The following is a 12889-nucleotide window of genomic DNA, read 5'->3' as shown; positions in this document are numbered from 1 at the left end:
TTGTTCCTTTTATCTCCCTTCAAAATAACATAGGTCTGACTGCTCTGAGCACAACCTCCAGATGGGATGGGGGAGGTGAGCTTGCTCTGGGTTCTGTTATCTTTTGACCAGTCCAAGTATGGTAGATGAAGACCACGTTTGTTGCGTGACTGCAAGTGCGTGAACATGTAACAAATCGATTATGTGGGTTATTTTTAGTTTCCAGGTTTCTTTTTTGTTTTAAGGATTTTAGATGAAAGAGTTGCACCAAGTGCTGGGCAGTGTTAAGAATTTTAGGAGCTAGGACAGGATTCCTAACAGTGCTGTCTAAGGTTGTACCTGCCATAGCAAGGATGTGTCCCCATGGCATTTCTTCGCCAGGAGATGGAAAGAGGCTGCTTAGCTGGCTCCTGTTTGTTTTCAGTCTGCACTCATGTGCCTGTGTGGCTGGAATGACCTTGTTTGAATTAACAAGTCACTGAGTATGAATCAAAGGGTAATTGTCATTGCTGCCAGTGGTACTAAACAGACCTGAGCTATTAATTCAAGACAAATGGAAGAAATGAGTAAACAGAAAGTTTACTGGTGTAAGGAAACTACAGGCCTGAGTGGATGTTCAGTGTTGGGGTTGTATGTCAACTTTATTGCTTTGCTTTGATCATTTGAACTTACCACTGTTTTCAGATAGAATGTAGGAAAAAAACTAAACCAACATGATATTTGAATTATTTTTTTCTGATTTTAAAGGGACAGTCTGTTACAAACTGTCTTTTCTTCCTCTGCAACTTGTTTTTAGGTAGTCTTTGCTATGCAGCCATAACTTGCATAATGGACATCATGGAATAATTATATTTCCCTGTAAATATGTTACAGATAAGCCTTTTGGATTTCAGTCTTCAGTGTATTTTAAGATTTAGTATCTCCCATAGGGACTAATTATGGGTAAAGCTATGTCCATAGTCAAACTTCTATAGGATTGAGGCTGGCATTCACAAAGACATGTGAAGGCAGAAGATGAGAGGGAGGGAGCAAACTGCAGGACTCCAGAAGTGACCAAAAGGGTTCCTGAAGCAGACAGGGGGTGGGGACATCTTGTAAATTCACAGCAATTATAAATACTGCTAGGGTCATTAATGAAACTTCCTGCAAAACACTGGTCAAATCAGGGGGTACTAATGCAGGTTTAGAGGGAGGTGAGGAAATTTAGTCCCTGCAGGAACCCTTTCCCTCCCACAGTGCAGGTCCTGCTTCCCTTATGGCTCTCATCCCACAGGAAGCTGCTGCCCACAGCTGCAGGGCTGCCACAGGTCCTGTTACTGGGGGACACAAACATCCTTGCAGGGTTTTACCCAGGGGAGAGGTAGGAAAGGAGGAATCCGTAGACTCTTCTCTTGAGAACTCCACATTACTGTTTTTATTTTAATAGGAATGTAGTCTGAAATGCTGCAGGACTCTCTGAGCCCATGCCCTGTCTTGCTTTTAGCTTTTCTGCTCTTTTAACACACTGCTTTTTGATGTAGTCTGGCAAAAATCTGGACAAAAGATCAAGGCTTGTGTGTAGATGTGAGCATCTTGGTCTGGTGCTCCAGCACCATTGCTGGAAGAATGAATGTTTTGTAGTTTTCCCATTTTAATGAGTCTTCCCAGTTTCTATGTCAGAGGTCTGAGGGGATGTTTTAGAAGCATGTAAACATCATGCAGTTGCTGATGGAGTTAATGTAAACACTGTAGGATGTTTTATCAGTTGCCCCTTTGTTTAGTCTGGGAAGGAGAAGAAATGGGGGTAACAAGGAGAGTCCTCAAATACCCAAAAGGTTGCTATAAGAAACAGCAATGGACCGTTCTCCGTCTCTTTTGCTAAGAAGCAAATGAGCAAGGTTAAGGATTTATATGAGATCTTTCAGAAGAACTTTCTAACTCAATAGGTAGCTTAAACACTGAAAAGGATAACCTGTCGGGCAGTGCTACACTCCTGTGCTGTGTTTGAAGTATGAGTTATCTAAAGGTCTCTTAGGGATGGTGTAAATACTTTGGTTCTTCATCAGAGCAGGGGGTGGATTTACTGCACTACTTGTAATCCTATTCAACTGTGCTTTGCTCTGCTATTGTGACCACTTCGACAAAGTGATCTTTTAATACAAATAAACAAAGGAAGCTGCAGGACCTTGTGAAGCAGTCCACCTTTATGAAATCTGATATCTGGTGCTAAGGGTTATTTCAGTTATGGTAGTTGAAAGTCATAATCCTTGCCAAACTAATAAAATTATTCACACCTGTTTTGCCTTTTAGAAAGTTCAGCTTTAATTTCCACTTTTCTGGAAGCTATGCCTGATGTTTCATTTCTCTGAACTGACTCTCCAAAACTGCGAAGTGATTTAAAGCTGAATTTTATCCTTGAATGTAACAGTGATTTAAAATACTGCTTTCCCTCCTACACAACAAACAACTATATCACACAGGTTATCTTTGCCCGTGATTGCTTTTTGTTAGTATTTTATTCATGAGACTCTTGCTTTGGAAAAGAGTCCACATTACTATGTTCTGTTGTGTTATGTGAGTCACCAATTTTAAACTGGTTTGAGTAGGCTATAGTTTAAAAATATTCTAAAATTATATCTGTGTCATCAAGTTTTAGTTAAAAAAAAGTTTCTTCTCTTCTTCACAAGTGCCTTTCTAGCTCTACTTGCTACTTGAACTTATTCATAAAAAAAAAAAAAAAAACAAAAACCAACCAGAAGTATCTCCCTCTTCTTGCCAACTGCCTGTGTGATCTATGATAACTGATTGCCAACTTAATTTCTCACTGGATTGAAGTATTTCTCAGAAGAACTGATTGAGAGCCTCATAGTGCTTATCTGTGTTTTAAATCTCTCTCCTGTGCCACATTCCTTGGCTTTTAACTTCATTATTTTTAGCTAATGCTTCAATAATTCTCCTTAAGAACAAGTATGATTTCAGAAAGCTCATTAGTAACTTTATCTTGAGACGTGGCTGTCTTTTGTTTTCATTACACTGTGGGGGTTTTTTTTGGTTGACTATTTAAGAGGGCTGTCAGAGTGAACTGAAAATAACTCAAGGCTGGTAGTGTAGAGATTTCAATGCAGCACCTAACAAAGAGCCTTGGATGACTTTTACCTAGAAAAGATCAAGAAGTCAATTTGAGAAGGTGGAAAAGTACTTGTCTGGGCACAGAGAACTTTAAAGTATGAACAGAGAGTAGCTTGGGAACAGGGAAATCCACAGGGGTACCAACTCACCTTCAAGTATCAGCCTTGCAAATAATCGATAGTATTTGGAAATGTTATTCAAAAACACCAAGCACATCAAAATTGAAAGGCATCACAGCTGTTTGTACCTTCATGTGAATTGTTTGATTCAGTGTCACATCTGAAAAAAATTTAAAAATCACTGTCAAATTAAAAATTAAAAATAAAAATCACTGTCAAAATTAGTAGACTTAAAACCAGAGCTGTAGTTGAGGACTGAAATCCTATTGGAACGTATATCACAAGGAAGCTAGACATAGTCCACCATTTTTTGTTGCAGCAGGAGAAAACGATACTGTTAGTGTTATCAATATAAATGATGCTTCACAGACAAGATGAATGTTGTGCCTTGTTGCCAGAGAGCGTATCAGCTCAAGCCTAGGACTTGGAACTGATCTTGCACAGATGGACTCGAGCTGCTTTGCAGCAGTTTATTGATGATCCTCTTTGCCAGTTTGATGGTCCACCCACACACACTCAGGTTTGAGCCTGCAACCAGGCAAACAAGCTCTGTATGCACACAGCGCCTGTTGTTGCTGGGGAGTCCATCAAGTGTGCCAGTGGATAACATTTAAAAACACCTTCATAGTTTAGAAACACAAATCCCATTTTGTAGCACACCTGAGTCACTTAAAAACCTTCACCTTAACTGTGATCATGGTCAGGGGTGTTATATCCAAAACCTTTGTAAACTGAGGTTACTGGGTCTTCAACAGGTTCAGAGGCAAGCCCAGCAGATCTCTGGTGGGGATTCTTTTTAGCATGGGGCTGGTCTTGGTGAGCCAGGTAACACAAAGTTTATTTGTCAAAAGCAAGCATTTTAATATGTTTTAGTCACATTCAAGTAACTTGGCGTTCAACTTGAAGCTGTCTTGAATACCATGGGGCTTTACAGTGCTCACAAGTAGGCTCAAGATCTGACACATTCGCGTCTACACTGTTAGACTTAATTATTTGTTTTTAAAAGCTATGCAGCCTTCTAATCTGCCAGATGCCAAATTCTGTATGACAATCTGGGAGAATCAGAGGTGCTGGGTAAATGAGAGTTTAACACGCCCCAAATGGATTAACTGGTTTAAGCTCTCAGTGTGAGTTATTTTGCTGGTGTTGAGGTGACTTTATCAATACATATGGCATACTGGTGTGGGAAGAACACCTAACTGGCAGAAACAAACCCACTCCCCACGTGAGTGGGGATGACAGGAAAGGCTGCATGAAGCAGACGAGGAGTTTGTGAAGGATCAGTGAGATGAGGAAGAGGGAAAGGAGACGTCAGTTAATGGCATCCAAGATACATCTGTGGCCGAGTTCTGAGACCACAGGAACTGACGTATTGGCTTAGGTCATGGTTTGGTAAACACACAGCTTCAAATCTGTTTAAACTAATGTAGGGCTGTGGTGTTGCTGAAAGGTGTCACCTGCCCTCCTTCCGGATCCCCACAGCCCCATCTCCAGGGGTTTGCTCTGGCATGAGTGGCTGATGTGACTCACTTCCCCCCACAGGACCACTGCTGTGGCATGGGGGGACAGCAAGAACGCTGGGCTGAGGGTGTGCAGGAAGGGCAAGTCTGCTTTTTTGGGCAGCTGCATAGCCCTAGGAAGCCATACCTTAAACCCTGTATCCTGTCTGTGACAGTGACCAGCCCTAGATAAATTAAGGGAAGACATGAGAAACTCTGAAGCAGGTAATTATGGAATGACTTGGCCTTCAGGCATTGTCTGTCATTTCCCCCATTAATGAGTTTGATGTACACGGTGTCTTATCAGAACTTTTGTGCTTTTAAATATGTTTCCTAGTTGCAGGTCTGGATATTCTTGCTATCTGTACACATATCTAATCTCTGCTGAGTCTTCACAAGCCTTGCTCCTCGCTACATCCTGGGGCAATGAATTCCATTGACTTAATAGTCCGTGGGCCTGATCGCGTGTGCAAGGAGAGGCCAGGGCCAGCCGCCCACGGCAGCTGCGGGGATTCCAGGTTGTTATTGCTCAGCACGACAGGGTCTGCTACCAGTTGCAAATCTTAAATTCAAAGATTACTAGAAGAACAATACAGGAAAGGCTTTTAGTTATTTTGCCAAAGGTTATTTTTTAATAATTTTGTTCTCACAGGTACCTAGGAGAATGAAATCGGGTAATTATTAGAGGAGAGTTTCAGAACTCATTCCTTTAGCAAGGACCCCCTCGTTGCTCGCAATTAATGGGGCTGATGCTGAGATGTCAGCACAGAGGCCGGGAGGAGGGTCGGTATCTCCAGTCCACGCCCGTCCTTTGATCTACCGCCTCCCTCTTCACCGCTCCGCGGCGGTCGGGCCCCGGCACCCGCCTCCTGGGCTCGCCGTGCCGGCGGGACCCCCAGCTCCCGCCGGACCGGTGTTTCGGGGTCTGGGGGCGGGAAGCGCTCGGCCCCCGCCCCCTCACCTGCTGCCCGGGGCGGGCGCCCCGCGGGGCGGGCGGGGCGGTGCCGTCTGGCGGGGCTCGCAGCGGCGCTGCCCGCGGAAACTTGTGAGGCAGGAAGGGAGGAGAGGGCGGGAGCGGAGCCGCCAGAGCAGCAGCTCCTCCTCCTGCTCCTCGGGCCCGGCGGCGCTGGGAGAGGAGCGGCAGCGGCGGGGCCCCATGCGGCGGCCGGGACGGCGCTCTCCGCCGCCCGGCCCCAGCAGCACCATCAGCCGCCGCCGCCGCCGATGACCTGGACCAGCAGCATGAGCAGCGGCTACAGCAGCCTGGAGGAGGAGGAGTCCGAGGAGTTCTTCTTCACCGCCCGCACCTCCTTCTTCAGAAGGCCGCCGGGCAAGACCCGGACCGCCTCGCAAGTAAGTGCTGCGTGCCGGGTGGAGCGGCGGCCTCGCCCCGCGGGGCAGCTGCCGCCGGTCCGGTCCGGTCCGGGCCGTTCCGTTCCGCGCCGCCTCCCTCCGCTCGGCCTCCACGTGTCCGCCGCCCCCTCCCCCACGGGGACAGACCCGCGGGAGGCGCCCGGGCCCCGGGCCGGAGCGCGGAGCAGGCGGAGGGGAAGGGCTTCCCTCCCTGGGCTTCGAGCGGGGCTCACACTGGGCTGGACTCCGGAGGGGTCCCCGCCGCGGTGTCCCGCTCGGGAGCCGGCCCGAGGGAGCCAGACTGCGAGTCTGATCCCCCCACTCTGGGAGTCCGGCGGGCTGGGGATGTGATCAAAAATCACATGTTTGTGCGGTGAGTAACCGTGCTATCAGCTCTGCTATCGGCTCTGCTGGCAGCTCTCCGCCGGGTACGGTGGGGTCTGCCTCTTCACCGCTCTCAGAGCTGGTTTCGAGATGAATGACAGCCCCTTCAGCTGTTTTGTTGGCAGAGAAAGCCCCTCAAAAGTGTTTTAAGTGCCTTGGTTTAAGCATTCAAGCGCAGGATATCAACTCTAAGTGGGCTTTGAAGTGAAGAACTGATTAAAAAGAAAGCAAAAACCCCAAACCAGCTCCTTTTGTGGTCAGCATTGGGATTTCAGTGGGGAACCTGCGGGGCTGGAGGCAGAGTGAGGGGGTTGGTGTGTTGAGGAGCCAAAACCAGCCCCTCTCTCCTAGCAGCAAAGCTCATGTCAGGGATACAAAATGGAACAGTCCCTGTCCCATCCCATCCCATATAGGGTAAACGTCACGTTTCTTTAGCTGAGCAGTGCAGCCTCCTCTCATTTTTCTCTTCCCAAAGCGCAGGATTTCTTTCTAGAGGTGGTTTATAGCTTTGGAAACAGTAAGCTAGCAAGCCTGTTTTGTTTATGCTAGTTCTTCCCCTGTGTCTATCAGCGACTGTGGCTTCTTTCTGCTCAGTGCTTATTTCTTTGTACAAACTTGTGGTGTTTTTTCCTGACTGGACTTTGGTGTCAATATTACTGCTGCTATGGAGACCTAGTTATAAACCTGCTTATCAAAGCCTGGATATCTCAGGTGCCCTCTGGGACACCCATGGGGCTTGCCAAATCTCATCATTAGTTGCCCATGGCTGTTCCTCTAGGCTTTGTTGTGCTGCAGAAAGCCAACGTTGGTTTCTGTTTCTCCGAGATTCTCCGTCTGTTATGCCCTGTTTGTGATTTGCTCAAAACTTAAGCCCTCTAACTGCCCCTCGGGAAACTCCGGCTCCTGTTCAAGGAAGCGCACGGAGCTTTCTTGAGCTTTAGCTTCCCTTGCCAAGTTTGGCAGGGAGCCTGGGCACACCCTCTCCCTGCACCTGAGCTCAGGCACCTTGTGCAAATAGTCTGGGACCGGCTTTTTATCAGCTCATGGCTGCTTACCTAGGGTGCTTCTTGCTGTGCCCCTCCTCAGGGGTCGGGTTTTTCTCATCTGTCTGGAGTGTAGGCCTCCCACTAACCTGAGGGCCTCGGTGCAAGCTGGCAACTCCTGCTGAGTGTCCTTGAACTTCACTAGATAACCTGTCTGGCCGGCGTTGGCTGCCACCTGGCTGTGACAGAGGAGGACCGTGGTGTGACAGTGCTGAGCAAACAGGTACCCAACTGCTGTCAGGTTTTGCATGGCTGCTGTGTCAGGAGATGTGAGAAGGCTCAGGTTTTGATTCGGATCCTAAAAGCATATCTGTGTATTTATAATGTCGTTTTGTGAGTTGTCTTACTAAATGCTAGTGCTGCATGCAATGTTAATGTTTCCAAGCAAGGGGGGGATGGAAGAAAAACCCTGAAATTTGATATTGTGCTCCAGTATTGTTTCTCAAAAGAATACTGCAGTGAGGTGCTGCAGGGTACATATTTAAGTATGCACTGAGTAGCCTGGAACAAATTCATCTGCATTGCTGACTCTGCAGCATCAGAAATTCTCAGCTAAATGTTTGTAGTCATGAAGTTATTACCAGTTGCTCTGAGCTGCTGAGTTATAAAGTAAAAAAAAAATAATCCCCAAACAATGCTGAATGTAGATTTCAACAGTCATGTGGCCAGTAAGAGTGAGTTTCCCCTTCCAGCAATAACAGTCATAATAAGCCTCTTTGTACAGATGAGGATGTTACTTTTGGTTTGTATTTGAGGTTTAGTAAAAAAATGCATACTATGTCCCCTAGAGCAAGGAGGAAGGAGGGGAGCTGTTAGTTATTGTTTCTGTGTCTTTCTCAACTGTACAGATAATTTTGTAGTGGACTTCTGAAGTGTATTGTGTTTTGTTTGTGTTTTTTGTTGTTGTTGTTTGGTGTGTTTTTTATTTTGTAGAAGGCCTAAGTGCTGGCAGTTACTTTCATCCCTCCATCAGCTCCCTCTGCCCCTTTTCTCACAGGCAAGAAATTGTTTCAAGCTTTTGGCTTGCAGCTGTGCCTGCAGAAAAACTCAGTAGTAGTGTTTGGACTCGTTTTATGTGGATTACCAAAAAAATAGGAGGGAAAAAAGGAAATTAAGTAGCCAAGTGAATTTTTGTGTTTCATTTAATGTGGCAGGGGTGGGCTTACTTATGTACCTCAATTCCTACAGCTAAGACAGGGTTAATGGATTGATAGCAAGTCTGGTGTAAAAGTGTTGTGATAGGCATCTTAGGCAAAGCCCAAAGCTACTAATCATCTGTTGAGTGGTTAAAGATTTGTCTCCTCCTCTTGCTCTACCACTTATAAAAAATAGAAGCATAAAAACCGTTCCAGCGTATGACAGGCAGCATGATGTTTTGAGGCTGATTAGTGGCCCCAGAGTGATTTCTTAAGCAAGAAATACTTCAATCTGAGGGCAATGTGCGTAAAATGCAGGTTGCTTTACGCTGTGTTGTTGCTCATGAAAGTTTAGTTTTAAGGTTTCTTATCTTCTGTAGCTGTTGTAAAATTTAACTATTGGAGGTGAGATTAAGCTCAGTGTGGCTGTGTTTCATGTTTGCAATGACTCAATAAATGAAAAAGGATGAACTGTAAATATTTTTGTCCTGCCCGTGTGACTGCTCATGTGAGGTAAAGTTACCCGTGCACATAAACTTTTGCAAGGTCAGACCTGTGCTTCTGTATGATAAAGCCTTTGGAAATCATCCATTGCCTGTAGAGAAATTACCAAAATAAGGTGTTTTGCAAACTTCTGAAAGCTGCCCCCTTTCTCTGCTTCTTTGCTCGCACCCACCCCCATCCTTTCAGGAAAAGTGAAAAGAGTCACGCCTGCTCCTGCGAGCCCTGCCATATGTTGGAGGGATACACATCTTCCTGCGTATGTTCTCTACGCTTCCCTTCCACACACTACTTCTCCTACTTTGAACATGGTTGATCTAAATTCTTGCAATACTTCTCCTTTCCTGACTGGCTTTGTAGACAGTGGCTTTTCAAGCATTGTGGTTGGTGTCTGATTTAGTTCCCAGCCTTGCTAAGTTCCTGTCTTCTGTGAGGATCACTGCAAACACCTGGGAACATCCCTGTGCTTGGTTTTGCCTGCTCTGTGTTTTGATGTTCCCCTGGGCCGTAACCGTAATGGTTAGAAACAGGAGATTTCTCTGTCTGTGTAGCTGCCCTTACATGTGAGGGCTCTATGAGAGAGGACACCACTGTGCTTTAGGAAAAACACTGCTGCAGAAGCTGGTGATGCTGTGGAGATCATGGATCCCAGCTGTTAGAAAAAAGAGCAAATCCTACAGCTTGTATTCTGCATCCTGTCATGTTTGCATGCAAAATGTGAGAGAGATCTGTGTGAAGTCTAGTGTAAAATAGCTTTGAGATATGAAGGTTGGCACTTGGGTGCTGCTCATATCTTTAAAGGAAAAAGCATTTGTGTGTTTATGCTCTGTTTTGCACTGTTCCATATAGGGTTCTGTAAAAGTGCTTGCAAGAAAAATGCAATTGCTTCTGTTGGCAGTTTCCAGAAATGTATGCTTTCTTCCTGCACATGAGAACATGCTCATTCCTTCTTTATCAACAGCGGTCCTTCCCAGTCTGCAATCTTACTTCTCCCTCTCTCTTCCCTTTGCTCCTCTCAGCCCTTGTGCCTTCCTGACCCGCCGTCTTAGTTCCTTCCCCAGCACCCACACCCGGTGCCCCCTGCCATGACATTGTGTTTGTGACCGTCTTCTCTGCGTGTCAGTGGAATTTGCAGGTGTGGTAATGGGGGTGGGAGAGGAAATCCGTTAAAAAAGCTGGAAATGGAAAGCGGATATAGAAGAGCAGAAGAGGTATGAAGGTGAGAGGCAAAAGGCAGAGGGTGAAAATCTTCTTTAACTAGTCCTGGCAAGGTAACCAGCCATCTCTTGTTCCACTGTTGGAAGAGGGGGTTTGCAGAGAAAGACATAGCAATTTTTTGCTTTTTAAATGGGTGAGGTGGTGTAAGTGTGAAAAAGTAGACAAGCTTCTGCGTGCAGAAGCCCTTTTTTAGATCTGTTCCATGTGAGCTTGCACAGTGGCTCGAGGCAGTTCATTGAGAGGAAGACAGACAAAAGAACCGTTTTATTTGGGAAGAAAACAGTTTCTAGGGATAAAATCCGGTGCGTAACTGCTCAGGACTGCTTAGGACGGCTTTGTGTTACCAGTGTCCGTTATTAATAAGTTTCGCGTTGTTTGGACATTACAACTCTTCCCGGGTTTCCTTCCAATAACATTCCCCAGGGAAAATGGCTCTCCTGACTACCAGAACAAATGAGGTTTCTAATTATAGGCGTGCTCTGGAGCCAAAAAGTTTAGGTTTGTGTTTGACGTGTAGTCATGAAACTTATTTAAAAAAACAAAACAAAAAAGCCCAACAAACCCCAAACAACCAACAACAAAAACCACCCACAAAACAAAAAGAAAACACTAAAAATATCCAGTAGTGTTTATTTCTTTTATTATTATTAATTCATTTGACAGTCAGTGAATGTTACAGGATAAACTTTGTCACAGCTAAAATACTTGAAAGTTAAGAGTTGAAGTAATGAGCAGGGTAGAGATTGTGTCTATTTTAAGCCCACGTCAACATTGAGTAAACTAGCGGTTCTTATTTTGTGTTTCTGCCTTGCTTCCAGAGTGCTTGATGTGGGGGGTGTGTGTGTCAGTAGCTTGGAAGAGTGTGGTGGCTGTTTTAGGGTGAACTCAGAGTCCCCTTCTGGTGTCTGACATCTCTGGAGCTATTTATGCACTGTGCAGAGGACACTGATTGCTGTACACTAGTTTGTCATCATTATTGGTTCTTAGAATCATCAATTTAAATTTTGGGGACTTTACTATATGAAATAGTATCTACTAACACACAAAAAATTAAGAAACAAGTATAGGAGAGATAGGTTAATGTACTATCCCAAGACGAGTTCGAGTCACGAAAACATCTAATGAGTGCTGTTACGTTCAGCAATTTAAGGGTCATGAGTACAGCAACAGTGGCAGGTAGTATTCAGGCTATGGTTACTAACTCTTCCCACTTTTTTCTTTAGTCTATCTTATTAATGCAATATTAGAGGCATCTTTGTTAGCATAAACTTCTGGAGTACCAGCAATGTGTTACTGATGTTTATTTGAATATTGCCAGATAAACACTGGTGTTTGTTGCTTCTGTTGTTGTGGGGTTTTTTTGGTCATTTATTTGGAAAAAAGACTTTTGTTCACCTGTCTGAGTTCTGGAATATAGTAGCTAGGCTTCTTGCTGGTAAGCTCTGGAGTACCTAGTTTGTATGGCTGTTTTGTGAATTAAATAATAATATAATTGAGTTTCGATAATCCTGTGACTTCATCTAAGTGCAAAGGCAAAAGGGTAGAACTACTGGAGCTTTGGACTTTCATTTTAGTCAAAAGTATTGGGCATCTATTGCCTTACGGTCCAAAAGGTTTAGACTTTTAGACTTAGGCTGCTTATACTCAGGAGCAGACATGCAGACACAAGGAATTTTGTTTAAATTGAGGACTCTGGTGAATTCAGGTAAATGCAAAGCAACTGAGCTTGGGATCATCTGTTAAAAACAAACACAGTCCAAACCAGATCAGACAACAGCTATTTAAGGAAGGAGAGTATTTGATGCCCTGTTCTCTTGACCTTTTATTTCAGCTGTAGACCTGTGTATAAGAACAATATCAGAATAACTATTTTGGAAGAGGTTCTTGATGGTTAATATTAAGCCACCATAAGAGCAAAAATACAAAGAAAAACTGAAGTAAAAAACAGATACTGCAGTTTGTCTCTCGTGTAAAGAGCCAGTGGCACCAGTGTTGGATTAACAGTTGCAAATAAACCGATTAACAGAGGATTTTAGATAAAGCGGTAGATCTGTAATGCAGCATTTGCCTGTGAAAGTGTCTTTGTGAGCCAAGCCAAGCAACAGAAACGTCAGGGAGAGAGAAGTGAGAGTGACAGGTGTCCGTCGTTCAGCTCTCCCCACGGACAGGCAGCCGAGGCCTCGGACACGTCTGCAAGCTGCACGTCAGGCCAGGCTGCTCAGTACCTACAGCACTGTCCTCCCAGGTACAGATAGCAGGGGTTTATTTATCTATCTATCTATCTATCTATCTATGCATGTTAAACAAAAACAACAACAGAAGAATTTATGTATGTGTCAAGGTTTTGATTACGGAGTGACAATAAAACTGTGGCAGATGTGTTGTTAACCCCCTCTCCTCCGCTTCTCGGCCTTTAGTACCTCCCTCTCCCCTCTTCCCACTAAGGACAGGCAATTGGGAGGGAAAGAAGGACAGAAAGAAGAGAGTTGGAAAAATTAAAAATGTTTTACTAATGCTACCAATAAAAATAAAGAAAATAATACAAAACA

The 12889-nt window shown here is 44.8% G+C and overlaps 1 protein-coding gene across 2 annotated transcripts in view; it reads left to right on the top strand.

Moving 5' to 3' along the window:
• Positions 1-12889, top strand: part of RASSF3 (Ras association domain family member 3) — a 97975-nt gene that overhangs the window by 38489 nt on the left and 46597 nt on the right. The window contains exon 1 of one of the 2 annotated variants that reach the window (XM_065845332.2): positions 5750-6058. The exons of the other annotated variant lie outside the window; for it this stretch is intronic. Within the exon in view, the coding sequence (XP_065701404.1) occupies positions 5930-6058 (129 nt within the window). The 5' untranslated portion in view covers positions 5750-5929. Of the gene's footprint in view, positions 1-5749; positions 6059-12889 lie in introns of those variants that run through there. 2 annotated transcript variants of the gene reach the window in all.

Source organism: Patagioenas fasciata, chromosome 1, assembly GCF_037038585.1.
Source record: "Patagioenas fasciata isolate bPatFas1 chromosome 1, bPatFas1.hap1, whole genome shotgun sequence".
NCBI classification, from domain to species: domain Eukaryota; kingdom Metazoa; phylum Chordata; class Aves; order Columbiformes; family Columbidae; genus Patagioenas; species Patagioenas fasciata.
The sequence above is the reverse complement of the archived record's forward strand: the minus strand, read 5'-3'. Positions and strand labels throughout refer to the sequence as shown.